This window comes from Crocuta crocuta, unplaced genomic scaffold, assembly GCF_008692635.1.
Source record: "Crocuta crocuta isolate KB4526 unplaced genomic scaffold, BGI_CrCroc_1.0 scaffold84, whole genome shotgun sequence".
NCBI classification, from domain to species: domain Eukaryota; kingdom Metazoa; phylum Chordata; class Mammalia; order Carnivora; family Hyaenidae; genus Crocuta; species Crocuta crocuta.
In genome coordinates, this window is record NW_027530213.1 from 751,288 (window position 1) to 774,887 (window position 23,600).

Here is a 23,600-nt window from a genome sequence, read left to right on the forward strand (position 1 = left end):
CCCCTGCTCTCACTCTGTGTGTCTCTCTCTCAGAAATAAATAAACATTAAACAAAAAAACAGTGTTGAAAGGAAGGGATTATCCTTTGAGTGAGGCAGGTGAGGGTGAGCATGTGGGCTTCTTGGTGTTTGTTTTCACTTCATTGGAGGCACAGGTCTTCAGCAGCATCATTCTGTGGTTCAAGTTTCTGGAATTTACTATAATTACATCCCTTAGAGTTCTATAAGCCAATGAATTCCAGAAACATTTAAATGATAGAATGTCTTTGTATTCTTTTTAAATTATGATTCCCCTGTAGTTACTCCTTGCCTCTGTTCTTGAAAGTAACAGGTACCTGCTCTTTCTCTATTCTAGACCTTTCTTTTGCTCTTGGAAGTAGACATCCTTATAATGAATAATCACTGGCAGTCTACATCCTACATATTGTGTGCTTAATAGACAAATCACAAATATGCTATGTCTCACCTTTCTTTCATGATCTGGAGAATAGAAAGTAGGTCTGTTTGTTTTTATTCTCCCTACCATATCTGGTAGACATGGAGTCCTTTGCTTTGCCAGGTGATCTTTCAACTTAACTGTTTTGCTTGTTCCTCATCTGAAAGGCTTACAAAACAGCTTACAAAATCCACAGCAGTGGATTCAGGTGTTCTCCGATGTTTGTGAACCCTGGTGCTCACTTCAGCAGTACATACTGGAAGGCATTCAAACTGAAAGTTCATGAGCTCCGTGCTAACTCATTCATGCTTCACGGCAACCCCCTCCTTCTATAAATAAGGAAATGGAGGCACAGAGAAGGGGTTAAAAAATTTAGTTAGTAGCACCACTTGACCTAAACACAGGTAGTCTGTATTTGAAGCTCTTATCTCAAAAAAAAAAAAAAACATCTACAATTCAGATAACGAGCATCAAGCCATTGAGTGCCTACATTTGTCTAAGTGGACAATCAGGTTTCTCTGTATAAGGAACCAAATAAGAGGAAATATAGTTACTTTTTTATTTTAAAAAATGGTCATTTATTAAGCATTAACAATATGTACATGTTTAATAAACATTTATGCCATTTGGGGCAATATTTAGAGAGTTATGAGCATGTTTGCTACAAGTTGGTATTTCCTTACCTAATGTCAACTATGAATAATCACAGCCTAATCCAACCTGATCTTTTCTACCAGCGCCAGCTAGAACCTCATCCCCAAGATCTTTTTCTCTTGGTGTCAGATCGACTCACTGCAGATTCACAACTGTAACTTTACCTTGAGAATAGGCAACCTGTCAGCTGTCACCAGTTTTGACATTGAATGCACTTGGTACCTTAAGCTGTTTTTGTTTGTTTCTCTGGTGAGACCTAACTTGAGCCATCTATTCACTCGCCCTTCTAACTCAGGCTGCTGTATTTGCAATTCTGAGTTCTCTGTATTTGCATTCTGAGTTCTCGCTCCCAAATGCTTTTGAAAGCATATAGTAGGAGTAATAATAATATGAAATAGCAGAACCCCACAGCTATGCTCTGTTGACATCTGCTGCCTATGACTGTGCATGAAAGCTCCGTTGAACAGAGACTGGGGTGTTACGGTCATTGCTGTGTGGCTAGCACACACAGTGTTGTCAAGCACATACCAGGAGCTCAAGAGGCACTTCTCGTGTGCATGAGTGAATGAATGAATGGATGGATGGTTTCCATTCAGATGTTTCTCAGTTTGATATCTTATATCTCCCCAAGCCTGTTCATTGAAATGTACCTATAACTGATTTAGTGAACAAACTGCAGACATCCTATTTAATAATTTTATGTAAAACCATCTGGTATAATAACTGATTTATATTGTTATTCCAGGCATAGTAATCTCAGTTTACAACTTGGCGTATTTCCAAACTTTTGAAATAAAATTGATAAGGTCTGAGCCTTCACTCCTTGGTGAACTCATTCTATGACCAAGGGTGAAGTAATATCTTTGAATCGGTGTCCCTCTTGATAAAGTGAGACTCTGAATAACGACCCCATAAGGCTGATAGGAGGAGCATATTGATAACTTGCCCACGACCCCATAACCAATAAGTAACCAAGGTAGGATTCAAAGTTGGCTTCTCTGGCTCCGTTTTAAGCATTTTATGACTTTGACACCCTGTGAGGCCATCCAGGAAGTTACTGAGGAAGAGTGGTCCTGAGGCAAGAAGGTAAACAGGAGTTGATCAGGGAGGTTACATCAGAAAAGAGCTTTCCAGACTGAGCTTGGCTGTGTCCATGGCCAGGTTGAAGGCTATAACCGTGTTCTCACTAACAACACATCTCAACAACTCAGAAAACTGGCCATGGATCAGTTCACAATTTAAGGTCATGCCCACGGAATGTGTAAAATTGAGGGGTACAGAATGAGACATGATTATCTTAACATAAAGTCTTTTTCATTAACATTTGCTGTTAGTTGGGTATTAGTCTTTAAAAAAATGTTTAACAATGAAAGTAGAATCTCTTTTTGAACAGGCTTAAAGTATACCCATTAGCAAGGCATGGGGATGCCTTAAAGATGAAAAAGTAATTGTGCTAGTATTAGCGAAACAGGAGAGAAATCTTTTCTTGTACACATCATTTTCCAAAGCTTGTAAGGAAAAATGGATTCAAATGCTCTTTCACAATGAATAGTGCAGAGTCTGAAATATTTTTATTCAAAAATGACCATTGTATTTTTTAAAGTTTGTCAAGATAAATAAAGCATGTTTGCTAAAGTACAAATTAAGCCACGCTTTTCATTTAGAACGATGACAAAATTCAAGTGACAGGATAGCACAACTTCACATCTTCTCCTAGATCATGTATTTACATGTTATAGAAGGGACTGTGTTACTCTTTCAATGTTACACAAAAGGGTAAAAGGAAAAGAGAATGTAGAGCATGAGTACAATTCGTTAGCATCTTGCCTCTATTACATTTTCTTTTCTTTCTTTCAGTTCCACCTTTCATCCAACCTTTTGAGTTTCCAAGATTCTCCATTGGACAGCGGGTCTTCATCCCGTGTGTTGTGGTCTCAGGGGACTTACCCATCACGATCACTTGGCAGAAGGACGGGCGGCCAATCCCAGCGAGCCTCGGGGTGACCATCGACAACATCGACTTCACAAGCTCCTTGCGGATTTCCAATCTGTCCCTCATGCACAATGGGAACTACACCTGCATAGCCCGGAATGAGGCAGCAGCCGTGGAGCACCAAAGCCAGCTGATTGTGAGAGGTAAGGAAAGGCACGCGGGACGCGGGGCATCGATGCAGTCGAATTCAACAGTGCGAATTCAAATGCGCACAGAGTGCATTCATTTGCAAAAACATGAAAATATTAGAATTTGTAAAATTTACTCTCATCCATTAAAATAAAACTCACGGGGCACCTTGGTGGCTCAGTCGGTTGAGTGTCCGACTTGGGCTCAGGTCTTTATCTCACAGTTTGTGAGTTCAAGCCCCATCAGCGGGCTCTGTACTGACAGCTCGGAGCCTATATCTGCTTTGGATTCTGTGTCTCCCTCTCTCTCTTCCCCTCCCCTGCTTATGCTCTCTCTCTCTCTCTCTCTCTCAGATAAATAAAGATTAAAAAATTAAAAATAAATAAAATAAAACTCACAACTATAGAAGACAACTACAAACTCTGCTGACACCAAAGCAAGTCTTTATTTACCTAAAATATGAAGCTCCAAAAAATTAACAGCTAAGAAACGTGTGCAGGAAGAAGTGAGAGTAGGATTTAACTAATGGACGAGGTATTTCCTGCATGAGCTCTCAACTGTACTGTATTCACTCTAAATGGCCCTTTTAAAATAGTTTTATTTAGGGGCACCTGGGTGGCTCAGTCAGTTAAGCATCCGACTTCAGCTCAGGTCATGATCTCATGGTTCGTGGGTTTGAGCCCTGCATCAGGCTCTGTGCTGGAAACTGCTTTGGATTCTGTGTCTCCTTCTCTCTCTGACCCTCCCCTGCTCATGCTGTCTCTCTCTCTCTCTCTCTCTCTCAGAAATAAATAAAACATTAAAATTTTTAAAAAATAGTTTTATTTATTTATTTTTAATGTTTATTTATTTTTGATAGAACACAAAGGGAACAGGAGAAGAGAGAGAGGGAGACACAGAATCGGAAGCAGCTCCAGGCTCTAAGTTGTCAGCACAGAGCCTAATGCGGGGCTCAAACCCACAGACCAGGAGATCATGACCTGAGCTGAAGTTAGTCACCCAACCAACTGATCCACTGGGGTGCCCCTAAAATAGTATTATGTAGATGGATGGCTTTGAAAATAATGTTTGTCAAATATCATTTGTGAAATCACACCTTTTCTAAAGAATCATAAAATGGTAAATTTTCATTTTTTTATTTTTTATTATTTGTTTTACTGAGGTGTAGTTGACAGATAGCAAAGAGTAGCTTCTTGTATTTTTATTTTAGTTTTAGAAATGCAAAATTAGTTTCAGTTTAGAAATGTTTTTTGCTCCTCTCTTCTGTTTAGTATCAGACCTCCGATTAATTTAGGAAGCTATGACATTTATCAAATGTGGGGTGGTGTTTATTTAGAAATTAAAATAGGGTAGTCCAGGGGCCCATGGGTGGTTTATTTGGTTAGACTTCAACTCAGATCATGATCTTGCAGTTCGAGCCCTGCATCAGGCTCTGTGCTGACAGCTCAGAGCCTAGAGCCTCCTTCAGATTCTGTGTCTCCCTCTTTCTCTGCCCCTCTCCTGCTCGTGCTCTGTATCTCTTTCAAAAATAAATGGACATTAAAAAATTACAAAATGAAAATAGGATAGTCCAGCTTGTAGAAAATATTGGCCAGGGACACAATGCATCTAAAATGTAGGCATCAGTCTTATTTCATATCTCTCTTCTAGTCACCAAACTCCCATGAAGGCCCCACTCTACATGTGCAAAATGAGCAGCTTGTATTCTCTAATGTCTGTTGGGCACAGACATGTGATTTTATGATTCTCTAAGACCTGTGTGCATTCATCTGCCAGCACGGTTCTCACCCACATTGCAAAAGCAACTGCATGAAATTAAAAATGTATGTTAATGTTGATTATTTGCATTTTAGAATCCCCAAATATCGGACCCTCAGAGTAAGTGTTGGGAGAGGTTGGTTTCCGTTACCTTTCAAACATTTGCTAGATCGAAACAGATTATTTCCTGAGCAACAGATGCGTGTGTCCTTCCTCAGTCTTTGAACCTTGTCCCCATGACATCCTTCCTTCCTTAGTGGCTGAAAAGTAGTGCTTTTTCTATGTAGTTGCCAACAAAAGAAACTGAAGTATGCTTAGAATTGATAGGAAGAAACCAACTTTGAATCTGTAAAACATATTTTCCCTAAAAAGGTATCTCTGTGGTCAGATACAAAGTAAATGTTACATACGAGAGGAAGCACACATGTTGTTTAATAAGGTAAATAGAAGAGTCTTTAACAGAAGTGAAGAAGCAGGAAGGAGTAGCAGTGTGACATGGGGAACAGTGACATGGGAGAAGCCACAGGGTCCAGACCCAAGGCATTCCAGCATTTGAGGTTCCGGAATAAGAGAAGAAATCAACAAAGGAAAACAGAGAGGGACAAGGAGAACCCAGTGAAGTGAGAGAAAGTCCAGCAGACTGTGGGGCCACGGAAGCAAATTAGGAAATATATCAAGATACATTGGTAATAAAATCCCACTGGAAATAGAAAAAGAAAATCCAAGAATTGGTCATTGAGTTTAGGGAGATAGACATTATTTGTGACTGTAAAGAGTGGTGTGGTTGCAATGAATGCCTGATTAGAAGGGCTAATGAGCAGAAAGAGAGGTGAATAAATATGCGGGAATTCAAGAAAAGACAAGTATTTTCATATTTTCAGAAACATTGCTATGATAGGAGGCAGAAAACTGGAGAGGACATTGAAGGAGGACACCAGGCAAGGGAAGCTTACATGCTGATGGGAATGAGCCAGTAGACAGGAGAGAAACATGTGGCAATGATAAAGAGGAGATAATTACAGGATCCAAATCCTTGAGTTAGTGAATTGGGATGGGATTCTTTGCATCAATAGAGTGTGTTAAAAACAGTGTAGCAAGAACCATTGTGGAGGTATTCTAGAAGATCAAACCAACCAAAATGGTTGGAAATTTTAGGGAGGCAGATTTTGGTTCAAGTAACTTGAAAAATAAATTTAAAAATTTACTGAATGGGACCATCAAAGAGTAATAGGTAATGGATTTGTCCGCCTATCATTTTTTTAGAAAACTATAAAACTGGGGAAAAAATGTAAAACAACCATTTCCCGGCAGTGGAAGGCAAGAAGCAGAGGGTTGTGATCCTTCAGAAAATGGAAATATAGGAGTTGAGCTCCAAAATGTACCCCAGATACCTTCCTGGGGCACTTTCCAAACCATGACAGAGGGATGGTAGATAAGAGTGTTCTTGCTAGATGGAGAAAACAGGTAGAAATTTAGAACTATTGAAGCGTGAGACTTTGCAGTGCAAAATACTGTGGAATAGGGAGCTGTTAAGAGAGCTCTAAAAATCTCCTTGTGAGTCTTTAGCTAAATACTCCACTTCACATGCAGAGGATGAGACCTCATGAAATCTCTCAGAGAATAACTACCAGGTAGATGTGAGATGAATAAAGAATTCAGAGGTTACACAGTGCTAAGATATATTGGAGTTCTGAACAACCAGAGTAGAGAACAAATGGAAATTCAGTTAGAATCTCAGAGGGCCATGGGGCGCCTGGGTGGCTTAGTCAGTTAAGCATCCGACTTTCGCTTAGGTCATGATCTCGCGGTTCGTGGGTTCGAGCCCCGCGTCGGGCTCTGTGCTGACTGCCAGCTCGGATCCTGGAGCCTGTTTCAGAGTCTGTCACTCCCTCTCTCTCTGACCCTCCCCTGCTCACGCTGTCTCTCTCTCTCTCTCCTAGAAATAAATAAAACATTTAAAAAAAATTTAAAAAAAGAATCTCAGAGGGCCACTAGGAGGAGAGTTAATCTATCCTTGGAATATGGGATATTCTAGACAAACCCTAAAAGAGCCTAAAAAGATCCTTGGGAGTATAAAACTTCACCAGTAAATTAACTGTCTGCAGGAATAACATTCAACACTTTAACTCAACAAAACCTATACTCTCAATAGCATAGCATATCCACAATGTGTTACACATTAATTACTAGTTATGTGAAGAAGGAGGAAAATGTGCGCCATAAACAAAAGGAAGAACAATTAAAGAAATGGACTAATGGGCATACTGATGTCACAATTAGCAGGCAAGGTCCTGAAGTGGCTAGCTACCCTCTTATTTCAAGGGTTCAAATGAAACAATATGTGCAGTAGATGAATGCACAGAGAATGCAAGAAGGGAAATGTAGAACAGTTTTTAACACAAGAACTAGAAAGGAAGCTAGGAAGCTAGAAAGAAATTCTAGCTCTGAAAGACATAATGTCTGAAATGAGAAATTCACTGGATCTATTTAATAAGATATTAGATACTGCAGAATAAAGGATTACTGAACTTGAAAAGAGGACAAGAGAAAATACTAGATATTTTCACATAGAGGTATAAACTGGAAAGCAGTAAACAGTGTTTATACAGCTTATATATATACTTATATATACATGTATATAGTAGATGTTTATATGCATATATAGTAGATTTATAATAGATAATATACATTATTATATATACACACACACATATACATATATATAATTGGACTAGGTCTGGAGTGCCTATGTTTTATAGGTACCATAACAGGTCATCATTCTGATTTCAGAAAGTCATTCAACTTAAATAAACCCTAATCAATGTCAAAGCACTTTTGAGCCTAGTTTTCCTTTAATTTCAGTTGTCATGGTAATGACTAAAAAGGATTGATTAGGACTACAAAATATCCTTAACGCTTGAATAAAGCATTTTCTGTTTTAAAGTCCTTATATATGGCAGTCTTCACTGTGGTTTTTTTTTTTTTCTTAAAAATTTTCAGTCTGATTGAGTTCAGTATTTTCTTGTTTCACTTCCTTGCAAAAAAAAATATTCTGAGCTGTACCCTTTGAAGCGTCAATGGGTAGATACAAATATATTCTTTTTCACCCACTCCCAAATGACTGTATTTTTTTCTGTCCTTCATCTTTCTCTTATTTCTTCATTAAACAGCAGTGTGTTTAGCACATTTGTAATTAGTAGGCCCTGGAATAGTTGCTGGGATGGTGAACACTCATTTCTTCCCAGTGAGAGCTCCCGTCTAGTGGGAGAGAGACAGGTGACAAGCCATACATGGTGGTGTGACAGGCTGCAGGGAAACTGTGAAAGAAGAGAGGGAAGTTACCTAATTTAAGTTAGGAGACACATGGGGCAGATTTCCAGAGGGAGGGAGGGTCCTGATGGGTTAGAAAATACACAGCGAGTTAAAAAGAGAGAAAGGAAGACAGTGTGTTCCTGGAAGAAGGTCTGTCACCTGCAGTGGCATGGAAGGCTTGAGACAGCAGGTGCACTTATTTCCCTGGTGTGGCTGGGGAGCAAAGTGAGCAAGGATGAAACTCCAGAGCTAACTCTGGCTCAGAGTTTGTAGAGGTCCTGAGGTCTAGAAGCCATGGAATTGACGAGGGGATCTACAGCAGTAAAATCATACAGTGTGTGGCAGGACGGTCCATGCACTGGAATCAAAGGAGACCATGAGCTCAGAAGCCCGGAGGGGAGGCCTTTGTGGTCCACGTGAGAAGGGGTGTGGTTGGAGCTAAGCTGGTGGTAGTGGGGATGGCAAAGGTGGGGCTAATTCAGAAGACACTTTGCAGGAATCGATGGCCAACTATCTGAGAAAAATGCATGAGAAGCCTTGAGGACAGAGGCTCTCCCCAAGAGTAGCTGGCCAAGGACTGGGTGTTGAGAGTGGGGAGCTGGTCCAGGCCATGGAATCCATTTTCCCTCCTCCCTCAGCACATCATAGTCGGGGCAGGGAGCTTTCTCGGTGGGTGGTCAATGCCTGCTGTGAGTGACAGCTTCTTGTCTTTGATCCCTAGCAATCAGGCAGCTGTTCAAATTTCAACTTTTAATTTGAATGGTCAAGTAGTTGAATTTTGTTATCATTTCAGCTGGATCAGATTCTGAATGAGCTGGAGGTTTTAGGTAAGATGAAGAATCTTACCATGTATTAGTGCCATTTAGAAGGAAGGAGGATTCCATATTGTAACCCGTGGACTTAACAATTAACTTTGGAACACAGCTTGACATTTGGCTCATGAAAAAAAAAATATGCAAAGGTGTAGTTGAGGAAGCAAAACCCACATGAAAATAGCAAACAGCATTAGAGAATAATCATGTGGGTCTTTATTTAATTCTTTAACTGGAGTTAAAAGTTTTTCTCTTGGAGGGGCACCTGGATGGCTTAGTCGGTTAGGCGTCCAACTTTCCCTTAGGTCATGATCTCACGGTTTGTGGGTTCGAGCCCCGCGTCGGGCTCTGTGCTGACTGCCAGCTCAGAACCTGGAGCCTGTTTCAGAGTCTGTGTCTCCCTCTCTCTCTGGCCCTCCCCTGCTCATGCTGTCTCTCTCTCCTAGAAATAAATTAAAAAATATTTTTAAAAAAAGTTTTTCTCTTGGAGGCTTTAAAGTTTTTGGTCTGAGATGTAGTTTGGGAAAAAATAGAAGGAGGCATTTAGAGACCTTGAAATTGCCTTGTCACAATGAGGGTGGTTTGGAAGACTTCAAGTGACAGACTATTAATTACAAGAGCAAAATGAACTCTAATAAGGGAGAGATCAGTGATATGTTCAAGGAAGGCTTCATGGAAGGAGTGAGCTCCATTAGCCTTGATGTGCATAGAGTTTAGAAAGAAAATAAAAATACAACAGTCTATCTCTCAGTTAGAAAATCAAGGTCCACCTTTCTGCTTTTTCATTTGCTATGTGACTTTGAAAGCATGGGTAAATCTCTCTGATCCTTAATTTACTAATCTGTAAAATAGGAGCATTGAGACTTCTTGGGGCTGATGAGAGAATTTAATTAGGTAACGAGGTAATAATTGGCATGACCTCTGCCCCTGGCTGTCAGCAGAGCCCTCTGATTGCTGTCCATGAATGAGGGAGGAGGGGCAGAGGTGTCCAGGCATATGTTCTGAGGTTAGGAAGTGATGGCACCAGCCAAGACGTAGAGGCTGTCCCATGGCGAGAGTGTGCCCATCCGCTGGTTATCAATAAGTATGTACTTGATGGAGGAAGGGATGGGGAACTACAAATGCCCTTGAATGGACTGTCTTGAGGTAGGAAGACCAGTCTAGTAGCAGTTGATGGGCCCTGCTCTGCAGACAGGAAAGCCAAGGAAAAACCCACTGGCCTGCAAGTCTGCCTCCCCAGACCCCATCCCTGCCTCCTTTCTTTCCATTTTCCTTCCTTTCAGCCCTCTGATAATGTGGCCACCTCTTAGCTTTGTGACCTTGGGTAAATTCTTAGTCTCTATTTATCTCCATTTTCTTATTCATAAAATGGGACATTACCTAATGAGGATTTTCAAGGGTTAAATAAAATAATGTGTTTATCACAGTGCCTGGGACATAATAAGCACTCCGGGAGCAATGACATCATTCCTCCCTTGTCCCTCTTTATGTCCCCCTTCCTGCTACATGATTTTGGAGCATGATTGTGGGTATACTATATAGAAGGACCATGGGGCAATCCAAGCATTAGGCAATTAATTAAAATGAAGACCTTGGGAATATAGCCAAAAAAGTAAAAGTACAATATATTTTTGAAGAAACCACAGCAGCTGGGGATAAATTGCACATGGAAGATGAAGGTGTCATGCAAGACATTTCAGCTCAGGTGTGGAATAAATGGGTATGACAGCCATGGAGTTTGGGAGCCCAATTTCTAGTTATTCCTTCTATCACAGCCTTATGACCCAGAATCATTATAGAGCTTAGCACAGTTTTTGATTTGCCAGGTAATTGGGAAGATTTATAGAGACCTAATGTAAAATAAATTAGCTATTTCCATACAAGAAGTTAAAAGAAAACAGAAAACAGAACAACCTTTAGCTCTTATGTGCGTGCCTCATGGCTTACATTGTCTATGGACCAATGATCTCCCTAATGTCATGCTCAGTTGGGTGACCTTGGCACTAAAGAAGCCATTTGGAGGGAAAGTCCTAGACTTAATGACTGAACACACCTGCCCTTTGGTTCCTAATACTGGCTCTGCATCACTGAGAGGAAAGCTGCAGGTGGAATAATTTCCTATCTCTGATTCCATAGGAGGCCAGTTTTCTCACATTTCTTTATGTCCTATGATGTAGCTGCTGTTTCTGGCTTTTAATAATGAGCCACTACACAGGAAACAACTACTACTCCAAAGGCCCCTAGTTAACCTTTATTTGTCAAGGAAAATGAAAGTTATACGGGGCCACTATCTTATTACTATGTTTAGTGGTCCAATTTTTATGCCCTATTTCTGCTATAATTTCATCGATTGACTCTTCCAACAAATATATCTGAAGCATCTATTCTGAGGGTTGGAGTACAGTGGTGATCAAAACAGAGATATCAAGTTCCTGGCCCATAAAACTCACATTCCAGTGGAAGAAAGAGACAACAAACAAACAAACATAGTCAGGTATCTGCATGTACTATGAAATTAAAACTCAGTAGGAGGATTGAGAGTGCTAAGGATAAGAAATGTATGTCAGGTAGGGCTCTCTGTAAGAAGTGAGCTCCAGGCAAGAGTAAGCATGAAGGCCCCAAGTCAGGAGTGACCTTTGTGGGTTCAAAGAGCAGCAAGAGACCAGTATGCTTAGTGTTACATAAGGGAAGAGGAAAAGGGTTGAGGGCGAGGGCCAAACCATCTTTCTGGTTGTGACAGGAAGCCATTGGATTTTAGTGTCTGGTGTCATAAATTAAATCTTACCTAGACTTTGACCAATTACTATCTTGACTAAATGCCATCCGGTAGAGAGTGGCAATATTTATGTACCTGCCCCCCACCCACCAAATAGCTCCTAGTTTTGCTTTCAGTAAAACTGAATCCTTGTTCCTGTTGACAGCTTAGGGAAGCTTCCATCCATTCTTTGGAAATATATAGCTTCTTGGAGACCATGAATTCTAAACATAAAAAATGATTGGATTGCATCTAAAATTGAAAAGTACCTGTCCTATTACAAATATATTACTATTTCTTTCTTAGAAACAGCAAAAATAATTCCACCCTTTAACATATAGACCAAGCCAAAGATCACTGTATTTTGAACAGCCAAATACATTTTACATTACAATGACACTAAAATACAGTGTCATTTTAGACAAAGTGAACAAGAAAGGATCCCTTGGAGACTTCATATACTATCAGACTATACTGGGTCCCATGACACAATTTGGGTATTTTGGAACATATGTATCTCAAATTACTCTTTCTGGAGGGACAGAGGTAATGTTCATACAGTTATTATTCAGGCAGGTAGATGTATGGCACGAATGGCCTACATTGCCTTTTGAGGGTGTGACAATTATTTGGTTGAATGTATCCCTTCCATTTCCTTAATCATCCTCCTCCCCATTGGAAAGTCCTTCTATTGGAAGAGCAACTATGTTGGCAGACACACTCACTACAATGTACCAAATGAAGTGTCACACAAATTAAAGGAATTTTAAGAAAGGAAACCAGCAACTGTGGGGAATTATAACCTAGACAAACAGAGCATTCAGTCTTTGGGTCCTATCATAAGTTTTAGCTCAAATTGCAACAGTTCCACCTCCAGTCTGTATCTCCTTGGCCCAAATCCTATAATGCTTTTTGGTGTCTTCTCTCAGACTAAAGTAGGGTCATCCTATTCTCAAAGGCAATGGGCACTGGGGTCACTGTGATCTGTGCTATTAACTTAGCCATGTTACTTTGGACAAAGTTTATATTCCTATTTTGTAAACCTGGGATAATATTCATTTGTTTGTCCATTCAACAAATATTTTCAGAGTGCTTTCTGTGTTCCAATGCCATGGTCTGTGTTGGGGATACAATGATCATTGGGAAAGGAAAGTTTCTTGTTCCCATATAGTGTAGAGCCTGATGAGGGAGACAGGCAATTAAAACAGCAACACCGAACAATTTTGATGAAGGCTATAGCAGGGCAAAAAAGGGTTGGGTGGGAGCATTTAATCTCATTCATAGCGTTAGAAAACGTGTCTCAGACTAAGTGGGCTTTGAGCTGAGATGTAAATGATAAGTGAGAGTTTGTTAAAGAAATGCAGAAGCATGTGTGAAGTCCAAGCAGCAAGAACAATGATGGGGACTGGAGAACAGAAAGACATTTAGAACAACTAGAGAAAAGCTTGCAAGAGGGGAACATCAAGGGATGAAGCTGGAAACGAGGGACTCAAATCATAAAGAGCTGTCAGAATATTGTAGGAGTCTGGACTGTATCAAAGGACTATTGGAATACGCTGATAATTTTAAGCAGGCAGTCACATCATCCAATTAGTGTCTTGGATTCTTCAAGCTCCTGTGTGGAGAACAGATTCAAGTGGGGCAGTAGGTGCCAGGTAGACCCCAGTGACGAGGCTACTTCAAAACCAGATTAAGAACCAGTATTGGGGGGCACCTGGGTGGTTCAGTCGGTTGGGCATCCAGCTTCGGCCCAGGTCATGATCTCACGGTTCGTGGGTTCGAGCCCCGCGTCGGGCTCTGTGCTGACAGCTCAGAGCCTGAAGCTGCTTCGGATTCTGTGTCTCGCTCTCTCTCTGACCCTCTCCTGCTCACACTGCCTCTCTCTCAGAAATAAAAATAAATAAATAAAATAAATATAAAAAATTTTTTTAAAAGAACCAGTATTGGTCTCTGTCTCAGGGAAAGTTCCTCAGAAAGCAGAGTGTGACGTACATGATTGGTGGCAGATCACTAATTTGAGATGTGATTCCTGGATTCCAGAGTGACAGCCAGGTGGCAGGGGGATAAGATCAGAAAGGGAGGGAAAAATCAATAAAGGTTTTTTTAATGAGCTTGTTGCCACTTTGGGCAGTTGGGGATGATTTATACTGGGAATCCTCTGAGAAATCACACAGAATAGTGGTTCTTAAAGTGTTGTCTCTGGACCAGCAGACTCCGCATCTCTGGTACCTTATTAGAAAGTCAGGGTCTTAGATCCCTCCTCAGACCTACGAGTCAAAACTCTGGAAGTAGAGCTCAGCAACTTGTGTTTAGTCAGCTTTTCAAGTGATTCTGATGCCCCCTGATGTTTGATCACAGGCATAGAAAGAACATGCCTCAGACTCATCCCATGGGATTGGAAGATGGAGAGGAGAGGCATTTCCCTCCCCTGAGTCCTGTCCCCCATTGGTATATGTTTGTCGTCCACATTTCTGGGTTGCATCAGTGAAAGTGAGTAAGCATTTGTGACACCAGAGAAGGCCCCGAGGCAGCAGAGACTCAAACTCTCCGTGTGATACCCTGGCAAGTGCATGGAACTGTCCAGCCCCTTGTGCTGAAACCAGATGGATGGGGGTATATGGCAATTTACCACGCACCTTGTTTACCCATTGTGACTAGGGCATGCAATAAATATGGAGAGATTTTGAGGAAGAACCATCAGCACCTGATATAAGGAGATGAAAGAGGAAGTTATGAAAGATAAGTCTCAGTTTTATGGGCCATTTCCATCTGTAATTACCTTACACTTGCAATATGTCAATGGCTATTTCTCATGTAAACCTCTTTGATCAGTTTTTAAGTAATATACCTTTGGATTAGAACCAAATTGAGGGGAGGGGTCATGGATCAATTATAATTAGACAGGCTTCCAGAGGAAATGCAAACAATTAGTTATCCTGCCCATTTGACAAACGGTTTCCTTCTCTTAGGAGAATTTGAGCCAAATAGAGCATAGACTATAGATGATTGCATATTTACTTTCCACCTGGCCTGAGTGATTTTGGCATTGTGTCTTAAGCTTTATAATCTATCCTTGAGATTGATTGTTTTCACTAGAGAACTTTACTCTATATAATCTCTAGCATTTTTCCTAGAAGTAATTTTCTCAGCCCGAGATAGCCATCCCTTATCACCTTATTTTAAATATATTTACATTTTATTGAATATATTTGTCTCAGAATATCATCTAAGTGAAGTAAAATTGCTTGCTAGTTAAGCAATATTGAGGAGACCCATTGGCTGTATACATGATTTAATTTGCAAGTTGGGAATTGTATTTGTTAAAGATAAGTTAAAGCTGGACATAGCTGCATTTATTAAATTAACCAGCACTCCTAGAGCACTTAATATTTTCAGACACTGTTCTGAGAACACTTGGAATCTTAATTCATTTGATCCCCACACCAATCCTATAAAATGAGTAGTGTAATTATCCCCAATTTAAAGATAAGAAAATTGAAGCCAAGAGATATTTGATAACTTGCACCAGATCATCCGACTGGAAGAAACAGAGTTGGATCTCAAACCCTGGTATTTAGTCCTTCGCTCTGTACTCCTAGACATCACTGTTGTCTCTTTCGGAAACGCAGCAGTGAGTTCAATCTCTAGCTCCTTCTTGTGTCTTGATATCATTCCCTGCTCCTTGACTGTTTTATGGCCAAAATCATCTTCACTACGGTTCATATCATTTCAACGTGCTTTGAAACTTCTAGCTAACCTGGACTCTTCTCTTTCTTCCAGTCCATTTCATGTGGTGACTGGAATTACTATTGATCTGTAACATATAAGCCCATGTTTCTGTCTCAAAATAAGAATTCGGGAAATTGCAAGGCAGACAGGACTAACTTTACCAGGAATCAAGGAAACGAGACAAAGAGCGCTCACATTTGCTAAGTGTCTGGCATATGGAGGACACAATCCATCTCCCCTCATATAATCCTGTGACTGCCTTATTGGTATTTCATCCAATAACTAATCACTGATTTTGATGCAAAAGATTCTGAGATTCTAACACCTTCAGATGCTGCATTTCCTAGAAGTATCTGTATTTTCTCTTTAAGAGAAGACTCAGATATTCTGACAATGACAACCACTTAACTCAAAGCATTTTCTTCCTCTTGGCAGATATGTTTTAGGACAGAGTACATGTGTATGTTTTGGGTAGGGATGCATTTTTTTCAGCACCTCATAAAACTCACCAAATATGCAGTTATTTAATCTGCTTTTTTAATAGGTACACTATAATGTCTTCATGGTACTTCATTTCACTTAGCTTCCATCATCCTCTGATGACCCAGAAGAGTGATGACATCAGGAATAATGGTCTATGTGTCATCATCAGATTTTTGGGATAAGTTCAATACCGTGCTGTGTTCTTTATTGCCTTTAGGGTATGCTTATTAATTTCCACTTCATCTCTTATTAGAGGAAGAACTACCAAATGCTTCTACCAGTGTACCTCCAAGAGGAATACTTACTCTTGATAATTGCCCTTTGTTCTTTAGATTGTGGTCCTGATTCTGTTTGCCATGGAGTGGATTGCTGAAAATCTTCCAGAACCCAAATAAAAAGCAATGTCATATTCCCTTGGCTTAGTCAACTCCCATGCATAAGAGGGCAACTTTCCCCAGTGCAAAGTACCATCAGTCTGCAGAATCTCATTGACATAAATAAGAAATTTTCCTACACTGAGGTCGTTTCCTGATTTGTTCGAGATCACAAATACCGTTTTTCAGTTTTCCTTGTATGTAACATGTTCTTTGTGTTTTAACGTGTGTTAAAATTATTGGGGGCACCTGGGTGGCTCAGTCGCTTGAGTGTTTGACTTTGTCTTGGATCATGATCTCGCAGTTCATGGGTTCAAGCCCCATGTCAGGCTTTGTGCTGACAGCTCAGGGTCTGAAGCCTGCTTTGGATTCTGTGTGTGTGTCTCTCTCTGCCCCTTCCCTGCTCAGGCTCTGTCTCTTTGTCTCCCAAAAATAAACAAACATTAAAAAATTAAAAATAAATATAAAAAATAAATAATAAAATTATTGTTATTTTATAAGTTGTGTTCTTACCTGAATTAAGGGTGACATTTCTCTCTTTTCAGTTCCTCCAAAATTTGTGGTTCAGCCACGGGACCAGGATGGAATTTATGGAAAGGCTGTCATCCTCAATTGCTCAGCTGAGGGCTATCCTGTACCCACCATAGTATGGAAATTCTCTAAAGGTATGAAGTTACTTGATTTGCTTGTTACCTGCCCAAAATATGTTAGAATCTAAAGAATTAGATGAGCATTTCTTGCCCTTCCAGACATGTTTCTGGCAAGTGGATATGTTTCCACCTCCACCAAGTCTTTCCTCTCACATATAACCCTACTCCACTGAAATGTTCTCATCTGGACCAGGAAAGTATCTGGTCTCGCATAGCATTCCCTGGGAAAGATCACTGGTGGGGCAGGTTATTCAATGGAAGCAATTTCAGCACCAAGGATAGCTCTGTGTTGCCTACAAGGCTTTGTGTGACTGTGATCCGCGTGGAGAGAACTGCATACCCCTACATGCGCAGACAGAAGAATGAATTGTCAGTATTGCTCACTGTTTGAAAAATATTTCCCCATTGTTTATACTGTGGCTAAGTGGCTTTAGAAGGTTAAAAAGAAAATTGTTGATTGATTGATTTATCTGGTTATCTTAGAATATACAAATTTCATATCATCTGCCTAGCATACTATTTTAAAAACAAACATATCTATGCCCTATTTTGAGCATCCAGTGTTCTTTGTTTTCACTCCTAATCATGCTTTCTCTGCAAAGGCAAAGCAACCTCCCTAATTTTAAGGTAACACTGTCAATGTTGCAGGAATAGAAACGTGTAATGTGTAGACTGATGGGAAACATTCTAGACATCATAGAGATCATTTGTGTCCATCTTACTGTCCTCTCAGGGAAGGGTTCTTAACTGTGCTTATGAACATATTGGAATTCTCTCTTCTCATTCACTTACCTTCACTCAGTAATTTATTTATCAAACAGTTGAAGGCCAGTTGCACACTGGTGGGATGAACAAACAAATAAATCATAGTCTCTTTTCCTAACAGTCTAAGACCTACTATATGTGTTTAATTGTTCTGAGTCTGTTATTTATTTGTTTGGTTTATAATGGTTTGTATTCCAGATATTGCTTTTTAAATAATAACCTGCTGTGTTTCTTATTATGAAAATTACAACATAGAAGAAAAACAAATGGGTCACTCACCACCTCCTTCCTGGTATATTTCCTTCCAGAGAGAAAGAGAAGAGGGAGGAAAGAGGGTGCTAGAAACCATTTCATTGCAGGAGGGAAGCAATTATATTTTTAAGAATTCCCTGGGGCTGCTCCCCTATAGCCTGACACATACATTGTCCATGTGAAAGCACTTGATTAAAAAAGGCTCAGTCAGTTAAGCGTCTGACTTCAGTCCAGGTCATGATCTCATGGTTTGTGTGTTCGAGCCCCGCATCAGGCTCAGTGCTGGCAGCTCAGAGCCTGGAGCCTGCTTCTGATTCTGTCTCCCTCTCTCTCTGACCCTCCCTGCTCATGCTATCTCTCTCAATCTCTCTCTCTCTTTCTTTCTCTCTCTCTCTCAGAAGTAAAACATTTAAAAAAAATAAAAAGAAGCAAAAGCTGTTATTCAGAGTGACTACCCACATAACTTTTTATTTTAGGCCATATTAGAAGCCTCATGTTGCATTATATGAACACAAACAATGTGCATTTAGCTTAGTTTGCATACATGTTCATATATGATATTATAAACATCTTCCACAACACTTAACATCTTCAAAATTATTTTTAATGTTTGCCATGGTGCAAGGCTCCCTGTCTCTCCTTGAGATTGGTTTCAGTTTCTCACTCCTTATAAACTCTGCAGATGAACATCCCTAATGTGCAAACCATCCAGTGTGCCTGTGTGTGTGATTGTTCCCTTCAGGTAAATTCTTAGAGGTAAAGTATCATGCCTACATTTAAGACTTTGAGTCAGTACTGGCCCAGGGAGCTTGGGAAAATATCACAGCAATTTGCACACCCACCAGCAGCATGTGGCTGTGTGTATCCCTGCATCCTCACCAGGTAGAAGGGATCTTTTTATTCTTAATCTCTACAATGGGATGGGTGAAATGGCTTTCTGTTTAATTTGTATATTTGAATTACTAATATTAGTATTACTAATGTTAATTAATTTTATCCTATGTTTACCGACCGCTTCTGCTTCCCTTTGGAGGAATTTCTTGTTCATGGTACTTGCACACTTCTCTCCTTGTCTTATTCATTTGTAGGAGTATTTTTCTTAGATGCAGTAATGCTTCATCTGTCATAGGTCTGGTAGACATTTTATTCGTTCCCATCACTGATGTGTGAATGAAGCTACAGTAGCCTTTTTTATTTTAAAATTTTATGTGCAATATGAAATCATCAAGGAAACAATGAGATACTTCAACAAACAAATTTTTATAAAGTTAAATTCCCCCCAAATAACATCATTCAAAGATAAACAAAGATAACTGCTCTAAACATTTTTGGCTAGTCTTTCAGAGCTGTCCCGCAGAAAATGCATATATCTGTGGATATACATGTAATTTTGTGGGCTTTTTAAATAGATCATATGATTCTACCTCACTTATAATCTTTCTTCAGTTACCAATATGCTGTGAATGTCTTTCCATGTGACTAAATATGGGTGTTCACTATGACTATTTAATATCTGTGTAGGGTTTCTATTAATACAGCCATAAGTCCATCTATTTCTTACCTTTGTTAGGATTGGGCTCAGTGACTTAAAGCCACAAGGGTTTACTCTTTCTCCTGACCTGAGTCACCTCCCTCCAAGGACCTCTCTAAAATGTCCGTAAATCAATTCTGCTAATACCCCACCAGCCAGGTAACCCCAGCCATAGGGGGTCTACAGGCTGCATTGTAGCTATGTGCTTCACCACCGTGCCTACAACTTGAGCTGTTTCATTAAGAGGGGAAGGTGGAGCCTTGGCAACTAGGTGTGTCCATCACTATTGTTAGATAGTGTTTGCTTGCTTTCTCCTGGGTTTTCACTGTTATAAAAATGTCACAGTGACTCTAGCTCATCGATCTTTGTACATGTTCTTTTTTTTCCAGGAATAAATTTCTAGAAGTAGAATTGCTGGCTCAAAGAGTAAGCAATTTCTATAGCTTTTAATGTGCCTTGGCCACTGGGCCAGAATGTTATTCATGTACACATCCTTCTGCAGTTTACAGTATTGCCTGTTTTCCTGCAATGAAAATAATACCAAGTGTTATGCTTATTTTTAAATATCTTCCAATAGAATCGGGGGAGATTGTATAATATTATTTTAATTATACAGGTGACAAAGATGTTACTTAAAAATTTAGCCTTGCTTATGGAATGCGTTTCCGGTAATCAAATATTCACTGACAGCATAAGGGGACCTTCCTTATGTGTAACAACAACAACAACAACAAAAGATGTAAAGAAAACAGACTTGGGCTGTTTTCTCTGAGAGATGCAACAATCTAATCCTGAGGCTGCAGAATTCCAGAGTAAATCGCAGTGGCTTAAGGGCGACTATTGCAGGAATGAAACAATCTTTGTGGGAAAATAACGTTATTAGAGTCTTGACCTTGGGTCTGGATGCACAAAGCCTAAAACATTCAATTCTTTCTCCTGTGTGTGTGTGTGTGTGTGTGTGTGTGTGTGTTTTCCCTTTATGTGAACAAGCGAGGCCTCTTGTCTAAAGAGATTTTTTTTAAATCTGGGCTTAATACCATAGTGGGCCTCATCTGTGTTCCCAGAAATCCACAACCAAGCACACGTATGTCATTTAGAGTGGATGGAATGGGTTTCAGTCGCTTTTCCGGGGACCATTCCCTTGTTAGCCACTAAGGCCCAAAGAAGGTCTGCTAGGGTAAGGAACAGCTAGTGCACCAGCCTGAGGCCTGCCTGGACATCCTTTGCTCACTGGCTGCCCACGGACAGGGCCACTTCTGACCCCCAGGGGAGCATGGTCAAGGAAATGTTTAAGGGCAAGGGTCAGAGCATGCCTGGGGGGTAAGGGGGAGAGTGGTGAGTGGTTTGCATTTCAATTAAGGTTGCCATGGAGAAGGTAATGTTAGCAAAGCCTGAAAGGAATGGGAGGTGAGGTTTGAAGGCCAACTAGTATCAAACTAGTATCTGCCAGGGGCAGAAGTGTCTTTGTGCCTGGGATGTTCCAGAAACACTAAGGAAGACACTGAAGCTGGGTCAATGTGAAAGGAGCCCTCAGAGGTCCCAGGCGGTCAGATCTCTCATCAACCATTACAAGGATGTGGTGGTGCCAAGGTGGGGGTCAGTGGGGGGCGGGGGGGTGTCACGGTAGTAAGTGATGCTGTCCCCTTTCTTCCACTGCTGTGATGACCCCAGAACTAGAAGACTTTTGGAGCAAGCTGGGAGGGGTGGTGCGGTCTCCCCATTGGCCTTTCTGTGTCGAACATAAACCGTGTGAAGGCAGAATTTGCAGCAAGTGTCCCTTAGGAGGCCTGAGCTGTGACGTGGCTTGGATCAGGGTGATGACAGCGCAGGAGGAACAGCAGTTCAGAACCTACAGGCTGACGGGCTGGCTGTGGGTGTGGGCAAAGGGGAAAAGTCTCTGAGAAGAGATGGAGCCGTGCTGAGGGGGCAGATTGGGTTGCAGTCAGTACAGGAATATGAGCCTCTCGGTAGACATACTCCTCAATTCCCAGGATAAGCGATGAGGAATTTTCTAAGCATACTTCTTTTTAATGAGTGTTTTCTCTACTGCCAGAGCTTTACCTTCCACCTTTTGGCTGCCATATGCCCAACTTTAGGTTTACTTCCATTCTGTGACATGGACCCTGGGCTATGCCTGTCCTTAACCACAGTTTTTCCAGAGAGCAGTATTCCAAGCTCTGCTTAGTTCAAAATGATGTGTCCGTGCCTTTTCACACATAAATCCAGTTTGGCCTGTAGGAGATGGGTGGCTCACATTTTCCAGGCAGGAACCGAGGCTGCCTGCCTTTCTGGTAGAAGGGACTTAATCATCTTGCTGTCTGTGCCAAAGAGCTGGCTTTGTGGTCTGGCAAATGTATAGTCTCTGCCTTGATGTCATACATTTGGGGTCAGCTTTCTTACAGATGTGACGTGCTATTTCATATTTATCCTTAGCATCTTTTATTTAAGCAAAAAATCTCTTAAATTACATCTGCAAATATTTGTCCTCTTCCCTATTTTTCATTTTCTTCTGCAGGGTCTCCAAATTTTCTACTTTCATGTTTATCTTCTACGTCTTTTACTCAAGCAAAGTCTGTAGTTCTTTGCCCTCTCTCCAATTTTTTTCCTTCCTGTTTGTGATTTCACTTTTTCTCCTTCTTTCTCCACTTCTGCTGGTTCATATTTTACTCTTTCTTGGGCTCTTGCTTCCTAGACAAGTGACTGGTTCACAGCATTCATCTAACTCATGGCAGCATTCTTTTGGTGTGATCGCATTACCGTCTTTCTTTTCCTGCTTCTGTCTTCCAGTTTTCTTATAGGGTCTTTACTAGATCTTGGCTTCCTTTTGAGAACTCCCATTTGAGGGAAGTTCAGATCCCTAGAAAGAGATCACATTGTGCAGGCATCTGGTTCCTCACTGAATTGTGTCTGTCTGAGAGCCACACAGGTACAGAGCCTCACCCCACCCTGCCTTGGCACACTGTGGTCACTGGTGCTGGCTTTCCCCTGGGCTGTGCCCCTGCTCTTATGATGCGTCCGTTGCTGAGGCTTTTGCTCAGATTCACAGCCATGATCATCTGTCCTTCTCTTTCAGCACGTACCTCTGCTCAAGTTACGTTTTTGGTTGTCCATTTACCTACATTGTAGCTGACATTTTCTATCCCCCTTCTAATTGTGCTTGTATGGTTTCTAAGAAGAGAAGAAATGTTAGTTTTCTGCTGCCGTCTTTAAATCTTAAACCCTATTATTTATATACTAAGCTGTGTGAAACTTGGACTTTGGGTCAGAAAAACAAGTAAAGTGGGAATCTAGGAAAAGTAGTCAAGAAATCGTCAGTTAAGAGAGTCAGCCGAGCTCAGACCCCAGACACAACACTGGGTGTGTTACGGCAGGAAAATTACTTAACCCTTGTGAACCACAGCTTCCTCATGTGTATGGCAGATAAAATAAGGGGATTAATATGATGGTTTAGTAAGATGATTCATAGAAAGCATTTATTCTGGTGCCTGGCACATAGCAATTAGTCAATAACATTAGCTGTCATTGTCATCAGCTCACATGGAAAGCCAGTTGTCCTAAAACCATTTATTGGATAGCCCAACCTTGCCCCCACTAACATGAACTGCTTTATAGTCTATGAGGAAAAAAAAAAATGTGTCCCCTGAAGTCTGTTTTTGATGCTCTCTTTTATTTTTATATGTCCATTTTCGCATCAGGACCATGCATATTAGAGGGTTAGCTCTTCCAAATACTGTTTAATACCTAGTACAATACTCTCCTCATTTATTTTCCAAAAGTGTCCTGTATTTCTCACATGGATATTTGCTTGCTTATTTCTTCTAGATGAATGTTAGGATAGTTTTGTCAAGCTCTAAAAAAATATATTCTGAAAACTTTGGGAGATTGTAATATATGTAAAGGTTAATGTGGAGAACAGGGACCTCATTAAAATATTGAGCACTCCCAGCCAGTGTCATGGGCACTCTCTG

The 23,600-nt window shown here is 40.6% G+C and overlaps 1 protein-coding gene across 1 annotated transcript in view; it reads left to right on the forward strand.

Annotated features, from left to right (window-relative positions):
* DSCAM (DS cell adhesion molecule) overlaps positions 1 to 23,600 on the forward strand; it is a 643,763-nt gene that overhangs the window by 376,084 nt on the left and 244,079 nt on the right. Inside the window, exons 9-10 of the mRNA XM_077765486.1 lie at positions 2,947 to 3,225; positions 16,980 to 17,099. Coding sequence (XP_077621612.1) covers positions 2,947 to 3,225; positions 16,980 to 17,099 — 399 coding nt within the window. The remainder of the gene's footprint in view (positions 1 to 2,946; positions 3,226 to 16,979; positions 17,100 to 23,600) is intronic.